This window comes from Coregonus lavaretus, assembly GCF_964263955.1.
Source record: "Coregonus lavaretus genome assembly, chromosome: 25".
In the NCBI taxonomy this organism is placed as follows: Eukaryota; Metazoa; Chordata; class Actinopteri; order Salmoniformes; family Salmonidae; genus Coregonus; species Coregonus lavaretus.
In genome coordinates this window covers 5378044-5396902 of record NC_140012.1, presented here as the reverse complement: position 1 = coordinate 5396902, position 18859 = coordinate 5378044, and the positions used below count along the sequence as shown (strand labels likewise).

General features: G+C 45.3%; 1 protein-coding gene across 1 annotated transcript in view; it reads right to left on the bottom strand.

Moving 5' to 3' along the window:
* Positions 1-18859, bottom strand: part of LOC311100694 (calpain-15-like) — a gene marked incomplete at its 5' end in the record, with an annotated part of 70415 nt that overhangs the window by 25099 nt on the left and 26457 nt on the right. Inside the window, 2 exons of the mRNA XM_084141650.1 lie at positions 613-821; positions 15577-17251. Coding sequence (XP_083997776.1) covers positions 613-821; positions 15577-17251 — 1884 coding nt within the window. The remainder of the gene's footprint in view (positions 1-612; positions 822-15576; positions 17252-18859) is intronic.

The window sequence follows — 18859 nt, the reverse complement described above, 5'->3', positions numbered from 1 at the left end:
ATTGCCAAATTCAATGTTTCATCCCAAAAAAATACCTTAAATTAAAATATTCAATCAAATAGCTAAATGATCCTTGGTATGACCATCTTAAAACAACCCACACAACATGGCTTAGACAGGGCTTAGACTCTAGAGGGTTAAACTCCCTCTTTCCCTCTCCCTCATTCCTCTCTCTCCCCCTCCCTCCTTCTCTATCTGCTTTAGGCCCAGAGAGTACATCTATAGTCACTGCTCAATGATAAACTACACGGGCCACCAGTGTGCTTGTTCATTCTCGCTGTTATTCACCCTGACCTTTAAGAAAGAGCGATGAGAGATCACCTCTCACATGTAGAGTGGAGTTGGTTTATTCATTCAGAAATACATTAGGAATAGTCCAGGGAGGACGGAGACAAACACTGTGTCTAAGAAGCACAGCAAGCACACTGAACACACACGCCACGAGGATACACTTCTACACACAAGCCACAGACACACAAGCATGCACACACGCTGCTTAAGGTAGGTTGCACACGGTTTTGTACCCACACAGACACATGCACGCGGACGCACGCACACATAGTTGAGCTACATATACTACGAAAATGCACACGTTCAGTGACGACAACTCACCAACAGTTTCCCAGCAGGCCTTGCAGGATGTCCGAGGGCCGCGGGGTGCGGAAGACGGACCATTTGACGCCCCGGTCCTTGAAGTTGTTGCAGTTGATCTCGTGGGGGCGGAGCCACTTTTTGATTCGCTGCTGGACGCTGTCACCCTCGGGGAAGCCCACGGAGCACGGGCCTGGGGGGAAGCTGTCGTCCACGAAGTTCACCACGTTCTAAAAGAAAGAGAGATATAAAACTCTGAGACAGAGGATTCACAACAGTCCAGCTGATGAAGTAAGTTACTGCCCTGCGAACACGCATGAGACATTTGCTTGGCGAGGAGAAGGCTGAACAAGTGTAACATCATATCGGCATCAAGACTAGTCGAGACAAGACTAAGTCACCACACAGAGAAAACACGTATGCTGGCTGCACTCTGGAAATCCCATAATATATTTTAAATACAGTATGAGTAAACTAACAACACATCAAATAGCCCTAAACATGACACTGTCAGGGATCTAAGGTTAGACATATAAACCATTATAGACCCTAGCCTACATTTTTCTGTCTGATGTTTGTGTTAAATGGATGATGATTACATTTGGAGCCCTGCAGGCCACTGTAGGAGTCACAGGATGCTGAGATGTGACAACCACCGGCACTGAATGTTCATGTGGCTAAAGGAGCCTCCCCCTGCTGCTAATACATTAAGATGCACACGCAGCATGGAATGTGCTGTGCCAACACACATCAAAACACATCTTCCGAGATCAAGAAGACGGCACACTGAACTACACACGGACTTGCACTCCCCGTGAAGCACTTTCAAGCGTTCACTTAGGCTAAACATTGTTTCTTTGAAACACACAATTGAGATAAGCTGCTAAAAATGTCTACTTCAACATAAACGTAACTGATCCCTGTTCAACAAAACAGTTTGCATTTAGGCTAACTGACCTACTATGTGACACACAATGTCACTGCCAAAACCTCGCTCGACAAACCCGAGAGCACACATACAAAGACTAGCCTATCCTATTTCCTCTGCTCACTTGTGGCAGCATTTGGATCCCGCATCCTGAACCAGTGGAAAGTACTGTAAGCACCCACGGCGTCGCGCAGTCGGTGGAGGAAAATGGATTCGTCACCCTACACAAAAGCCACTTCTGTCACCCTCGACACTGTGCCAGACAGCGGCAGCAGCACTTTGGCCCCTGCCCCCGTTTCCCATCATGCTCCAGCAGATTTAGCCCCCCCCCGGGGGCCGTCAGTGACTCTGTAGTTCAGAGGTATAAACCGCCTGGTTTGCTTCACAGCAGTTGGGAGAGCTTTCAGCTTTGGCCCTACGGACCTGCAAGTAGAGAGAAAGGCCTTTTTTCCTTTAGTCCCAAAAACCACTCGCCGACAGCTCAGGACCTCACAAAGACGCTAGCGTATAAGAAATAGGATAAACATATATGTGGAGCGTGTCCACTTTCTGCACACGTCGAAATCAAAGGCAAACGAGGACGAAGCACGAGTCATCATGACACGTGTAGAAATAGGACAGACCGCCACAGCGAGCCAGACAGACACGACACAAACAGTCACATGCAGCGTTAGTGTCCCTTCAGCTATTCTCGCCATGGCCAGCTGTTTGAGGCCTGTTGTGAGGGTGACAGTGCAACACAGTGCTGGTCTGACTGACTGTCTCCGATGGAACTGTGGCTGGGCCAATGCCTGAGAGCACTCTAGTGCATTCACAGTCACAGTTCGTGGCTAGGCTATTCCGGCTAACAAAACAAACAGCACTCCAGCTGTCTTAGTCTCTATAGAAACCTGAATCAATACTGGGACGTTTGAATGTGGAGAGGGAGTGACTGGCACTCACTGAAACCCAGTTCGACGCTACAGTCAACCTATTGATCGTGGTAACAGTAGCGATGGATAGCTATTGAGCCGACGTGACAGTGGCACAGTTATTGAACTGCCATCACATAAAAACAGCACTGATAATGCCGTCATTTACAGTGGCTTATTGTAAAACACGTGCCGCTATGGCCAGTTAAATCATGTGGCGGTTGACATTTGTCCAAGTGGAAAGTGGAGGTTTGCCTGTCGCTGTTGCTTTCAGTTAAAATCCTCACATGTGACATGAGGCATTCTTTGTGAGTTGTGCTGTTATATAGCCTCTGCTATTTAATGGAAAATAGAAGGGACAAGAGGAACATATGATGTTGTCAACAGGAAACAATCAATATGTTCAGTGTACTCTGCATGCTCCAAAAGAGAATTCATTTTTGGTGGCAGCCAAGAAACAATGTTTTCACCACACAGGGCTTTACAGGTTAGAAAGAATGCCAACATGCCTCAGTGTCGTTCCCCAGTCTTACATCGTAAAGTGGATGGGCACACTTGGGGCTATTTCTTTATTGCTTAAAACCTCAAGTAGCAGACCATGGAGGGACATTGTCTATGTGGATTGTTGCCTTTGTCCTTATACTTCCTAAATACCATCTTTGCTCCACTCTCATATAGCTTCCGTTCTTAATTTCCTTGTCTGTGACTGAAATGGCTAGACAAGAGATATGTCTCCACAACATTGTAGTAATCTAAGCTCTCGTCTTTGACCCAGAAGGCCACATCAGGAAATCCAAGGCTAACTCTTACATTCTGTAGCTATAGAGTGGCTTTGGAGTGGTCTGTGCCACTCTGTGCATGCCAACTCTGAGTGGTAGCCATATCGTTTATTTACCGGAGGAGGTATTTTAGCATCTCGTGTTAGGCTGAGGCAGTCATGAGGCACCCTGGGGGAGATAGATGCACTGCCTAGCCGACTTCACCCTCCATAAACTGAGATGTGCCGCTCGATGCTCCCGCTGATTATTTTCGCTTTAGGGAAGTGGATTATTGCTGCTACTCTACTCCCCCGTTTCTAAAAATAGAATGGCCCGTGTTCACCTTAGCGTGCACATGGGTAGCGCCACAGCCACAAAGGAAAGGGGGGGAGTTATGGGAGCAAGGGATGAGAAAGAAGGTATGAAGGGATACATTTAGCCTAATTGTTCCAGAGGAAGAGAGGCTCTCTCTAACATCCTTCCTCTATAGCCTGCTTCCCACACACGCTCCCAAAGGTGAACCCGCAACTCGCAGAGCAGCATTTGACTTGAATAATGCAAGGTAGAGCCGACGTTGTGCCATTATAAACATGACACGATACCGTCCACATGGAATGAAATGCACGTGTGAGCGACTATGTTGCTCTATCAGTTTTAATTTAAAAATTATGTTGCTAATACATGTGACGATTTAGGCCTAGGTAAACTGGTAAACACTTCATGCCCACATTCATGATGGAATTCTGTGTCCTTTTTCAATGCCGATGCGATGGGGTCGAGATCATAAGTGAGCTAGCAACAGATGCTGCCGTCTTCCTTCTCCCCCTCTTTTGTGAGGAGTCATTCCATGTCATTTACATTTGACATTTTAGTCATTTAGCAGACACTCTTATCCAGAGCGACTTACAGATAGTGAGTGCATACATTTTCATACTGGCCCCCCGTGGGAATCGAACCCACAACCCTGGCGTTGCAAGTGCCATGCTCTACCAACTGAGCTACACAGGACTACAAAGTTGTCTTTTTTAGTGATCCAATTGACATTTTAGTCATTTAGCAGACACTCTTATCCAGAGCGACTTACAATTAGTGAGTGCATACATTTTTCATACTGGCACCCCATTTCAGCAAGCCATGACACACACCATCTCAGATTGTTCTGAAATCGTTTCTGTAGTTAGAAATAGATAAGATTAGCATTCCTACATTATTTTGTTGAAATATAATTTGATCTCGGAGAAATTAAGCTAATTGATTGCACCCAAATGTTGCATTTTAATTTATAGGATTCATATAATATTCAAAAAATATAGTACCTGACATTCGATTTGGACCAAACTTTTATTTAACACTAGCTAGGTTTCCATCGAAATGGCGATATACTTTCATGTGAATATAATAAAATCTGCATAAAGAAAACATTTCCACCAAACGGACTTGTTGCGGATAAAAATCAGTGTGTGATGACATAGTCCACACAAAATGTAATTTTTCGCTTAAATTCTCATGTACCAAATAAAAATCTAAAGTTCATTTTGTTTCCATCGCATTTTCAACTCTACCGATAGTTTTGTCATAAAAACTGTTGCGTTAAATAGCAAATGTGCCTACTCTGGTCTTGGCACGTGCGCTCTAGCCAACAGCTGGCAGATACAGTGCAGGAAGGTTGTGGGGGTTGGCTAGTCTACATGAGATTATTATGGATAAGAGCGAGAATATTTTTATTTGTCAAATGGCAGTCAATATCGATCATCATGTCACCAGAATCAGACACTCGATATTTATTGGAAAGGAGCATCAAGATCACCGTGCACTTTCACCACCTTGTGAAGTTCATAAGTTAATATTTCATCTGTAGCCGAATAAACACTGCAATAAACTGCATGGTTTCCCGAGTCGTAGTGGGAGGATCACACACCACATCGTCACGTGACTCCAAGTTTACATTGATATGATGGTTATTATATCCATATTTGCGCATAAAGGCGTTTCCACAATAATTTCTAGCATAATACATTTTACCAACACAAAAAGATCCCACCATGTCGAACAAACAAATTATCTGTCAGCATTTATAAAATTGTACTGAAACTTCCATCACAACAGTCTTGATTTTTTTTTATACAGTGTGACTTTACAGCAATAAAAACTGTGGATGGAAACGTGGTTAGTGAGTAAGACAAGAGGAATCCAAAGAAATCGTCAAAAGCCACCTACGGACCCCCCCCACCAAACCAGTTCTCTATGTCTAACAAATAGTATGGAGCTGCGGCTCTGAGTATTGTTTCTTCATCCTATGTAATGTATTCTCAGTGAATTTGGTGACAGGTTTTTTTCTCCTGTTCAGAGAAATTAGTCATTGAAGTTGTTAGGTTTATGTGCCATCCTACATCCTGATATTACCAGGTTCTGACCACTAGATGATGCTGTTCCTGCTATTAGGTGATTTTTTGAAAAATTATCTCCCCCTCCCCTCAATGTTCACCCAAATTACAAAATGCCAAATTGGTTTCCTTACCCTGTAAGCAGTTTATGGACCTGGTATGACAACAACCCATCCAAAGATGGTACCTATATTAGCATTTTCACGCTTCACATCCAAATCATCGATAAGTAACAATCTTTTTTGTTGTTGTTGATATTTTAGTACAGTGGTATTCAAAGTCGCCCCCCAAAAAGTATATATTGTATGGGACAATATCCAAAAGTGTTTGAGAAAGATAATTTGAAAAATACAATTTTATTGAGTAAATTTATTTATTGGTTGCAATGAAATGAAGGTTATTTGTTGATGTGAAAATGAAGGTTGTGTCATTAGATTTGGGGTGGGGTAGCGATAAATTATTGCGGGAAAAAAATAGGGTCCCCAGAAATTCAGTAGGAAAAAAATGGGGTCCCCACTGAAAAAGTTCCGATACCACTGCTTTAGGTTGGTTTGAACATGAAGTGTCAAAATGCTAATATACAGTTGAAGTCGGAAGTTTACATACACCTTAGCCAAATACATTTCAACTCAGTTTTCACAATTCCTGATATTTAATACTAGTAAATATTCCCTGTTTTAGGTCAGTTAGGATCAACACTTTATTTTAAGAATGTGAAATGTCAGAATAATAGTAGAGAGAATGATTTATTTAAGCTTTTATTTCTTTCATCACATTCCCAGTGGGTCAGAAGTTTACATACACTCAATTAGTATTTGGTAGCATTGCCTTTAAATTGTTTAACTTGGGTCAAACGTTTTGGGTAGCCTTCCACAAGCTTCCCACAATAAATTAGGTGAATTTTGGCCCATTCCTCCTGACAGAGCTGGTGTAACTGAGTCAGGTTTGTAGGCCTCATTGCTCGCACACGCTTTTTCAGTTCTGCCCTTTACATTTTCTATAGGATTGAGGTCAGGGCTTTGTGATGGCCACTCCAATACCTTGACTTTGTTGTCCTTAAGCCATTTTGCCACAACTTTGGAAGTATGCTTGGGGTCATTGTCCATTTGGAAGACCCATTTGCGACCAAGCTTTAACTTCCTGACTGATGTCTTGAGACGTTTCTTCAATATATCCACATAATTTTCCTTCCTCATGATGCCATCTATTCTGTGAAGTGCACCAGTCCCTCCTGCAGCAAAGCACCCCCACAGCATGATGCTGCCACCCCCGTGCTTCACGGTTGGGATGGTGTTCTTCGGCTTGCAAGCAGACCCCTTTTTCCTCCAAACATAACGATGGTCATTATGGCTAAACAGTTCTATTTTTGTTTCATCAGACCAGAGGACATTTCTCCAAAAAGTATGATCTTTGTCCCCATGTGCAGTTGCAAACCGTAGTCTGGCTTTTTTTTGGCGGTTTTGGAGCAGTGGCTTCTTCCTTGCTGAGCGGCATTTCAGGTTATGTCGATATAGGACTCGTTTTTACTGTGGATATAGATACTTTTGTACCTGTTTCCTCCAGCATCTTCACAAGGTCCTTTGCTGTTATTCTGGGATTGATATACAATTTTCGCACCAAAGTACGTTCATCTCTAGGAGACAGTACGCGTCTCCTTCCTGACCGGTATGAGGGCTGCATGGTCCCATGGTGTTTATACTTGTGTACTATTGTTTGTACAGATGAACGTGGTACCTTCAGGCGTGAACCAGACTTGTGGAGGTCTACAATTATTTTTCGGAGGTCTTGGCTAATTTCTTTTGATTTTCCCATGATGTCAAGCAAAGAGGCACTGAGTTTGAAGGTAGGCCTTGAAAAACATCCACAGGTACACCTCCGATTGACTCAAATGATGTCAATTAGCCTATCAGACTTCAACTGTAGGTACCATTGACTTGCATTGGATTTGTGCCACAAATGCAAAAAAGTTAGTATTTGAAAAAGTGGACAACAAAACCAAAGCATGGATTGCTGTCATACTTTGTTCATAGACTGCTTAAACCAATATGATATTTTGTAATTTGGGTGTACTATTCCTTTAACATTGGGATAATTTTTTTAAAAATCACCTAATCGCAGGAACAGCATCATATAGTGGTCAGACATAGAGAACTGATACTATATACTTGTTGTTGGGGTGGGATTGGTGTGGGGTGTGGGGGTCCGTGGGTGGCTTTTGACCATTTCTTTGGATTCCTCATGTCTAACTCATTGTTAAAAAAAAGTTTGGGCCAAATCAGATGTTAGGTATTATATTTATTGAATATTATATGAATCCTATAAATTAAAATGGCCAATTTGGGTGTAATAAATTACACTGAACAAAAATATAAATGCAACAAGGAACAATTTCAAAGGCTTTACTGAGTTACAGTTCATATAAGGAAATCAGTCAATTGAAATAAATTAATTAGGCCCTAATCTATGCATTTAACATGACTGGGAATACAGATATGCATCTGTTGGTCACAGATACCTTTTTAAAAAAGGTAGTGGCGTGGATTAGAAAACCAGTCAGTATCTGGTGTGACCAACATTTGCCTCATGCAGCGCGACATCTCCTTTGCATAGAGTTGATCAGGCTGTTGATTGTGGCCTGTGGAATGTTGTCCCACTCCTCTTCAATGGCTGTGCCAAGTTGCTGGATATTGGCGGGAACTGGTACGCGCTGTTGTACACGTCGATCCAGAGCATCCGAAACATGCTCAATGGGTGACATGTCTGGTGAGTATGCAGGCCATGGAAGAACTTAACATTTTCAGCTCTCGGGAATTGTGTACAGAGCCTTGCGACATGGGGCAGTGCATTATCATACTGAAACATGAGGTGATGGCGGCGGATGAATGGCACGACAACGGGCCTCAGGATCTCGTCACGGTATGTCTGTGCCTTCAAATTGCCATCGATAAAATGCAATTGTGTTCGTTATCCGTAGCTTATGCCTGCTCATACCATAACCCCATTGCCACAATGGGGCACTCTGTTCACAACATTGACATCAGCAAACCGCTCGCCCACACAACGTCTGTCATCTTCCTGGTAGAGCTGTAACCGGGATTAATCCGTGAAGAGCAAACTTCTCCAGTGTGCCAGTGGCCAACGAAGGTGAGCATTTGCCCACTGAAGTCGGTTACGACGCCGAACTGCAGTCAGGTCAAAGACCCTGGTGAGGACTACGACCACACAGATTAACTTCCCTGAGACGGTTTCTGACAGTTTGTGCAGAAATTCTTTGGCTGTGCAAACCCACAGTTTCATTAGCTGTCTGGGTGGCTGGTCTCAGACGATTCCACAGGTGAAGAAGCCAGATGTGGAGGTCCTGGGCTGACGTGGTTACATGTGTTCTGCGGTTGTGGGTCCAGTTGGACACACTGCCACATTCTCTAAAATGACGTTGGAGACGGCTTATGGTAGAGAAATGAACATTCAATTCTCTGGCAACAGCTCTGGTGTACATTCCTGCAGTCCCTCTAATCACTGACATCAATGCAAATGCTTTCGAAAATCTAATCAAACACTTAATGAGAGTCCATGAGCTCATGTTGCTCAACATTTCTATAGGCTATGCAATTGCGGGAGAAAACCGAGTGATGGCAGCTAATAAAAAGAGGATCCCATCAGCTTTCTATAGGCTAGGCCTACTATATTTATTTCTCAACTTTCCTAATATTAAGCATATTGCTTATATTTACAACAGGAGTATAGCCTACCTGGCTGGCATGGAAATAAACCATGGGGAAATGCGTCCTCCATTCGCTATTTAAGTGCATAGATGACATGTATTTTGTCCCGCTGCCCCTGTTTCGATACAGGTGCATGATAATGGTCAATTCTAAATCAAAACAAATGTCACACATATATTATTTAGTATATGTAAAGACACGATTAAATCAAGAAAAGTCTGATGGGTGACAATATTAGCCTATCATTTGTGAATTATATATTATCACTTGTGAATGATGCCCAGCATAAGAAACAATGCCTTCTTTTTGCAACTTTTTCTTATCATAGTCGCACACCTCATGTAGCTTAGCCCATAGTCCTATATGTTTTAATAAGGTTTGTATTACAACTAAAGTGGCCAAATAACTTCTTAAAATTAATCCGCTTTACAAGGGGTGTAGAGCCTAACTGGCATATATAAGCAGTACATGAGTTTCAAGTTTGGGGAAGATCATTTTCACCATAAAAAGGCACCTTTATAATAAAAGCATTACATGCATAATTGCATTTGCGGTCACTTTTGATAATGGTGTTTTCTGCTAATGGAACATTCGCGCTTATAGCCTACTACCATGTGCGCATTGCTGCGCTTATAATGTGAAGAAATAGCCTAATAGTTTCAACATTTTAAGCTAAATGTTCTGATCTGTTGCGTCAGCCACATTGCATAAATAAGGTTTTTTGATCCTAGTGTTTGTATTAATTTGGGATTCATCGCATCCCACAACTGTCCCAGACTATGTTTGGAATATGTATTTCTTGCACAGAATAGAATAGGTTGACTTTTGTACTATGGGGGATAGTAGATTGACATAGGCTAGTGCTTTTGCTGTTCGTTAGGCCTACTCATCTTGTTGGCTGACGAAATGTAAATGTGAACAAGTTCTTCCAATATCTTCAATATGCACCTCGAAATTGGATAAGGACGCGCGCAGTTGCGTCCCCGATGTGTCTGTCTTCACTTGTAGCCTGTGAGAAAGACCCGATCACATGACGGAGAGCCATGTGAGTGAGAGGGCATCCGATTGCGCAGCACACTCAGAGAGATGGGAACAACGCAGCACTCCGGGCCGCAAAAGGCATGGATTTATTTAGGGTGCATTATGGCCACAAAGTGGATGCCGCTGCGAAATTCGAGGCATTATCAAGTGCTTGTCAAATTGTGAATGAGAGACTATTGGAGTGTGTACAGCCTGCACAAAATAACAAAGCAGAGCTCATGCCTTTCAAGCGACTTTTTTTCAAATCATCATTAGAATCTCAATTAAGCATATAGGAGTACCTATTTCTCTGTTAACCGCTTAACACAGAATAGCTGCATGTGCGCACTCCCTCAAATCGTTTGGAGAAAATATGTATATTTTATTCAGCTTTGTTCAATTGTATTCTTCATACTATAAAATAATGCCACGGAATTATAAGCAAATCTTGTCTGCTAAATAAACTAGTGTAGCCCACAGCCATTTGGCATAGCCAGATCAGGGCCTAACATACGGACACCTCTGAGTATGCTATTATTTTCTTCTGAAATAGACTACATTTTCTTCATATCATGCTTCTTTAGACCTGTCTAAAATAAATAGTGGATTTATTGTGAAGGTGTAGGCTATATTACATGGATTTATTATACTTTTTTAAATGGCTTGTAGGCTATGTGTGGACACCAGGAGATGCTAAATGTGTTTATGTTCATTAACGGTAAATTACGTGAGACCGAGAGTTATTTGCTTGACAATCACCTGCTGACGAAATGTCGTGACCGCCACATGGGACCAACACTTTTAGTCACACCAGATACTGACTGGTTCTCTGATCCCACGCCCCTTTATTAATTTTTGTATATATTTTTTCCTCCCCTTTGTCTCATCGCTGCAACTCCCCAATGTGCTCGGGAGAGGCGAAGGTCGAGTCATGCGTCCTCCGAAACATGACCGCCAAACCACTCTCCTTATCACCCGCCCGATTAACCCGGAAGCCAGCTGCACCAATGTGTCGGAGGAAACACTTCAACTGACGACCTGCAGGTGCCAAGCCTGCAGGTGCCCGGCCCGCCACAAGGAGTCGCTAGAGCGCAATGATCCAAGTAAAGCCCCGCTGGCCAAACCCTGCCCTAACCTGGAAGACGCTGGGCCAATTGTGCGCCGCCCTATGGGACTCCCGGACACGGCCACTTGAGAGACCTCCTCCTAACTTTTTTAAAAGTTATCTGTGACCAACAGATGCATATCTGTATTCCCAGTCATATCAATTCCATAGATTAGGGCCTAATGAATTTATTTCAATTGACTGATTTCCTTATATGAACTGTAATTCAGTAAAATTGTTGAAATTGTTGCATGTTGCATTTATAATTTTGTTCAGTTTATTTAATGACGAGCAGAAGTAGTGGGGCAAAGGGACGTCAATCTACATTAGGTGTTTTCATTTGGAGATTAGGTTGTAATTAGGTTTTCTCCATTAAGAAAATCCCTTGATACATTTTTCCAGACTGACATTTATGCCAATTAATAACAATGAATTGTTTCTTGATAGGGTTCAACGTCATTACGGTTAGAGAATCAAGGCTTTTGTTGGCTATGAGAACTTTCAACCCTCCTGTAACAGTTTATTATATCAAAGTTTACTTAGAAAATGTGAAATCGAAATGACTATCACCACTATAAAAACCTAATTTCACGGTTTCAATTCATCACCTAATTAAAAACGAATTATGATTCACGTTTCCTTGTGTGAATTGAAGACTGAAACTGACTGGTAGTGTCTATGTGAGAGAAAGTAGAGTCAGAGAAACTTAAAGTCAGAATCAGAAAGTGTACCAGGGGCAGCATGGTGTAGTAGGTTGAAGTTGCCCCTAGATGCTGACCTTAGGTCAGTTTTGCATTGTGGGAGGGGAAGCTGATCCTAGATCTGTACCTAGGGGAAACTTCACCCTGGAGCAGGCAGCTCAGGGTAGGAAGTTAGGATAGTGTAGGTAAGTGCTACGCTAACTTAGGTCAACATCAGTAACAGGACACAGATGAAGTCTGACTAAATTAGGCTAAATGGGATTACATTTGTTGTAGCTCACTTAAACACCAGCCTGGACGTGACCAACAGATCCTTATGGGCTTTACAACCCTCTCCCCCCCATCTCAATGTTATGTTGTTGCAGTGGTAGCCTATATGCACCTATGGCAACAATAAATATGATACACACAGACTCTGGGCTTGCGATTAACTTACTCATGGACAAACAGAACACCTTCACTTCGGAGCATTTTTAGGACAAACAACTAATAATTGGAATCCATTATGAGAACCACAACCTCATCTGACTTTGAGCTTTTTTCTGGTTTCGGAATGACTTTCCTTTGACGGGAGGGATTATTTGGGATAATCAGATACGCTAGGCACCGCCGGTGCATTCAAGGGACAAACGTTCACCCAGTTCCCCCTTAAAAATGTACTAACGAGCAGAGGAGCGCAAACAGAAACAACAACAACATAAGCCTATAAGGGTCTCTTGGTAGCATCTTTAACAACGAGGCAGATCGCAGTAGCAGGCTAATCGCTGGAAGCATGGTAAAGAAGCCGGGGTATTAGAAAGCAGTACTGCAGGGATTTTTTTGCCATTGTAATCCATAGGCGAGCCGCCTAAGCGTTTTTTCGGGGCACTTCAGTTAAAAATAAATTATGATTCACGTCTCCTTGTGTGAACTGAAGACTGAAACCGACTGGTAGTTTATCTTCGAGATGGAAAAATGCTTTCAGTGTAAACTTCAATGACTCTAAAGTACGTAGAAAAGATAATGGACCTATATACACTGCTCAAAAAAATAAAGGGAACACTTAAACAACACAATGCAACTCCAAGTCAATCACACTTCTGTGAAATCAAACTGTCCACTTAGGAAGCAACACTGATTGACAATACATTTCACATGCTGTTGTGCAAATGGAATAGACAACAGGTGGAAATTATAGGCAATTAACAAGACACCCCCAATAAAGAAGTGGTTCTGCAGGTGGTGACCACAGACCACTTCTCAGTTCCTATGCTTCCTGGCTGATGTTTTGGTCACTTTTGAATGCTGGCGGTGCTTTCACTCTAGTGGTAGCATGAGACGGAGTCTACAACCCACACAAGTGGCTCAGGTAGTGCAGCTCATCCAGGATGGTAGTGTCCAGAGCCTGGAGGCGCTACCAGGAGACAGGCCAGTACATCAGGAGACGTGGAGGAGGCCGTAGGAGGGCAACAACCCAGCAGCAGGACTGCTACCTCCGTCTTTGTGCAAGGAGGAGCAGGAGGAGCACTGCCAGAGCCCTGCAAAATGACCTCCAGCAGGCCACAAATGTGCATGTGTCTTCTCAAACGGTCAGAAACAGACTCCATGAGGGTGGTATGAGGGCTCGACGTCCACAGGTGGGGGTTGTGCTTTCAGCCCAACACCGTGCAGGACGTTTGGCATTTGCCAGATGAAAGCAGGTTCACACTGAGCACATGTGACAGACGTGACAGATTCTGGAGACGCCGTGGAGAACGTTCTGCTGCCTGCAACATCCTCCAGCATGACCGGTTTGGCGGTGGGTCAGTCATGGTGTGGGGTGGCATTTCTTTGGGGGGCCGCACAGCCCTCCATGTGCTCGCCAGAGGTAGCCTGACTTCCATTAGGTACCGAGATGAGATCCTCAGACCCCTTGTGAGACCATATGCGTTGGCCCTGGGTTCCTCCTAATGCAAGACAATGCTAGACCTCATGTGGCTGGAGTGTGTCAGCAGTTCCTGCAAGAGGAAGGCATTGATGCTATGGACCGCCCGTTCCCCAGACCTGAATCCAATTGAGCACATCTGGGACATCATGTCTCGCTCCATGCACCACAGACCGTCCAGGAGTTGGCGGATGCTTTAGTCCAGATCTGGGAGGAGATCCCTCAGGAGACCATCCGCCACCTCATCAGGACCATGCCCAGGCGTTGTAGGGAGGTCATACAGGCACGTGGAGGCCACACACACTACTGAGCCTCATTCTGACTTGTTTTAAGGACATTACATCAAAGTTGGATCAGCCTGTAGTGTGGTTTTCCACTTTAATTTTGAGGGTGACTCCAAATCCAGACCTCCATGCGTTGATACATTTGATTTCAATTGATAATTTTTGTGTGATTTTGTTGTCAGCACATTCAACTATGTAAAGAAAAAAGTATTTAATAAGATTATTTCATTCATTCAGATCTAGGATGTGTTGTTTAAGTGTTCCCTTTATTTTTTTGAGCAGTGTATTTGTAAATAATATAACCTTTAAGAACTAACAATCACAATAATAAAAGCTAGACAGTCAGGGAGAATTGAAAATGTCAAAAACAATGGATTTAGCAGTATTCCTTTTGTTATTAGGTTTGAGCAAAAGAACACAGCATTATCCATGGCAAAATGCATATAATTGCAGGAAACTATCTTTAAAACTGCTCAATTCTCTCTTAGCTCCATGGCAGAATTGCAGGAAATGTGTTTTAAAAACGGCAAAAAATTATCTCAGCTCCATTTAGAAATTTGAAGAATTGCAGGAAATTGGCTTAAAATTGCAAATATTTTTCTACACCGCCAAAATGGGGGCCTCTAAAATTCCCTAAGATTGGAAGGTTGTGAGTTCAATCCCTGGCCGAATCATACCAAAGGCTGTAAAAATGGGACCTGATGGGTCTCTGCTTGGCATTAAGGAGCTAGATTGGGGGTAAGGTCCTGCGATAGACTAGCGTATTATCCAGGACGTGTACTTGTACATCAACCTGCCTCACGCTACAGAAACAGGAGATAGGCTCCTGCCCTATGAGATGTTCCGGCTCGCACAAGCCAAGGCTCGTTACTTACTTACTGCCACGCCCACCACCTAAGCCCCTTTTCGATCCAGAAAAAACCCTGTACTGTGCCGTTTGGCAGTTCAGCGTTGCAGTGTGACACATGTAAAACACCCCTACTGGATTAATTCTTCACGGCACAATGAAATATGCTGTTTGGGAAGCTCCTTGACTATTCATCTCTATTGAAAGAGATGCTGATGTGTCAGTGGTGAGCTCTTAAGAAACAAAATGGCTACCAGGCACCACCCAGCAGGAATAAAATTGTGTGCTGTACATGGAAACTGATTTAAGTTGCTAGCGTAAAATGTTAGTTGTCTTGACCCATGCTCTTTTAGAAAACTATTAGCTTTTGAAAAGCATAAACACAATCAATTTTCCAACGCCCTGTTTCCAGAGCGTCTTACCTCTCGACAGAAGGTAGTGATGTTCTCCCAGAGTTCCTTGGCTTCACCCTCGTCGTTGCGCCGCCTCGCCTCTACATGCATGCTCCCCCTCCTCTTAAGTGGCTTGGCCACCTTGCGCAGTGTCAGGTACTGCTGGGGCGTGTGGCATGCCGCGCAGTTCTTCGACTTGATGTCGTTGAGCAGCGTACACGCCGGACAGCCCCACTGCTTCTCCTGCAGCAGTGTGCACGAGGAAGAGGAGGACGAGGATGAGGAGGAAGAGGAGGTGGTGTTGGTGGCCGAGATCAAGGGGTAGACCCGGGCCTGTTTTCGGGCCTTGTGTCCAGAAGACGATGAGGAGGAGGCTGAGGAGCAGGAGCATGGGCCGGGGAGGCTGCAGTGCGGGCAGCAGCGAGAACTAGGCTCCTGGAAGCCGTGCAGCTTGGAGGTGCAGCAGGCTGAGCACTTGGTCATCCCGGTGGGGTTGCGTAGGGTACACTTGGAGCAGGCCCAGGTGCTGGAGTCCGGACTGGAGGGGTTGGCTGGTGTGAAGCGCACCGACTCGCAGCCCACCAGGTTGATGAGGTCGGCGCCGGCCTGCGACGAGTGGCATGCCTCGCACTTGGACGAGCCGCTCAGGTTGGGCAGGGAGCATCCGGGGCACTTCCAGGTTGTTGGCGATGTGACGGGGGTGTGGGAGGTGTGATGGGGGTTGGTGCCGTCCCCTTCCTCCAGGATGCTGAGGCGCTTGCTGGGGAAGGAGGGCTCCTGGGGCTGGGCTTGCTTGGGCTTGGCAGGGCGGAGGGGAGGGCAGTGCTGGGGCGGCAAGCAGGCCGTGGAGGGCGAAGTTGGGCTGAGGGCATTGGGGTTAGAGTTGGGCGGACGCCCCGCTGGGGGCACCTCTCTCCTGCTGCGGGGCACTGGGTTGTTCTGGAGAGAGGAGAAGGGCGTGAAAGGGGAGGAGAGTGGCGGTGGGGGCAAGTGGGTGTGGGGAGGTTCCTGGGGTTCACAGGGGGCGGCTGCGGGGGGCGAGTCATCCGTCAAGTCAATGAGGAGCGGGGGGGGCCCTGCCACATGGACGGGAAACCCTAGCACAGGCGTGCGCACCTCAGGCACCACCAACGCCTCAGGGGGGATCTTGGGCAGTGACAGTTTCCTTGGTCCCCCGCAGGCCGAACACGACAATGCAACAGGAGTATTATGAAGCGTGCATCGCGGGCACGTCCAGCCCAAGTGGTGGTGTTGCTGCCCCTCGGGTCCACCTGGTCCATCCACCTCCCCGTTGCTCTCTGACCTCCTCAATGCCTCCTCCTTGGCAGGCTGCTGCCCGCGGGGCTCCAGGAGAACAGTGGGAGTCATGACCGGTGTCGGAGTCTCCGGCTGCATGGGCAGGAGGCCATTGGTGATGGCAGCCATGGTTGTGGTCGGCGTGGGGGTGCCTGGTGAGGATCCGAAGCCACAGACGGTGCAGGCGCCGGAGCCCTGGGGGTTTTTGAGGGTGCAGCGGGGGCAGGCCCAGCGTTGCTGCTCTTCGGTGCTGCTCAGCCTCAGGATCTGGTTGAGGTCGGGCTTCTGGCGCGGTGCCTCGCAGATGGAACAGCGCGGCGCCGCCCCCGTGTTCAGGAAGGTGCATCGGCCGCAAGACCATTCACTGAATGGCACCGCTGCCGCCATGGAGCCCGGGGAGTGAGAGTGGCTGTATGAAGGGGAGGGGGGAGGGGGGAAGAGAGAGAGAGAGAGAGATAGGGAGCAGACGTTAAAAAGAAGGTTTAAAATAAGTAGTAGAAAAAAGAAGAGATAGTGAGAGAGTGAGAGTGAGGAGAGAATGATGAAAGGAGAGGGAAGAGCGAGAGAATGATGAAAGGAGAGGGAAGAGCGAGAGAGCGAGAGAGAGAGAGAGAGAGCGAGAGAGAGAGAAGAGACAGAGATTAGCCAGTGCAGTGGAATCAAATCTCCCTCCTGGGGGCATTGAGGGCAGTAAATCCATAGGAGCCAGACAGACAGAGACAGGAGAATACAGAGTGAATCCACTCACAACCATCCACCTGACTGACACTTATTGGAATGGAGAAACACCGGGACCTTCTAATCTAACACCTCCGATCAACCTCCCTCTGGCCAATTCTAATGGAGAAGACAGAAGGGGAGGCCCAAATAGAGTGTGAGTTAGAATCAAAGCAATACATTTATTTAAATAGGCACTGACGGTTGTGTTCCTATCTTGGATTGGGGCTTTGTGCTTGCTGGTGTGTTTAGGCCTATTCTGAAAAAATTGACTGATTTTCAAAACTAGAATAACTAGGATGTGTTCTAACTAGGATGTGTTCTAACTAGGATGTGTTCCAACTAGGATGTGTTCCAACTAGGATGTGTTCTAACTAGGATGTGTTCTAACTAGGATGTGTTCTAACTAGGATGTGTTAATATGGCCCGTCCTAGGGGACTGGCACGGTTGAGTGTGCCAGGCTGATGGAGGCGAGGGACCGGTACACCCCTGGGGACACTCGACACGGGGTACTGTTCGAGCGGAGCCCATAAATGTCATTGTCAATCAAAGCACTCATGTGAACACGGACATGGGGAGGTAAATGGACGAGGTGCTAAGAGCTAGCACCACTACCACCTCGCTACACCGCCCCGGCCACCCCATTGGTTAGCATACAGTGAGGGAAAAAAGTATCTGACAAAGAAATGATCTGTCTATAATTTTAATGGTATGTTTATTTGAACAGTGAGAGACAGAATAACAACAAAACAATCCAGAAAAACACATTTAAAAAATGTTATAAATTGATTTGCATTTTAAATGAAGGAAATAAGTATTTGACCCCCTCTCAATCAGAAAGATTTCTGGCTCCCAGGTGTCTTTTATACAGGTAACGAGCTGAGATTAGGAGCACACTCTTAAAGGGAGTGCTCCTAATCTCAGCTTGTTACCTGTATAAAAGACATCTGTCCACAGAAGCAATCAATCAATCAGATTCCAATCTCTCCATCATGGCCAAGACCAAAGAGCTCTCCAAGGATGTCAGGGACAAGATTGTAGACCTACACAAGGCTGGAATGGGCTACAAGACCATCGCCAAGCAGCTTGCTGAGAAGGTGACAACAGTTGGTGCGATTATTCGCAAATGGAAGAAACACAAAAGAACTGTCAATCTCCCTCGGCCTGGGGCTCCATGCAAGATCTCACCTCGTGGAGTTGCAATGATCATGAGAACGGTGAGGAATCAGCCCAAAACTACACGGGAGGATCTTGTCAATGATCTCAAGGCAGCTGGGACCATAGTCACCAAGAAAACAA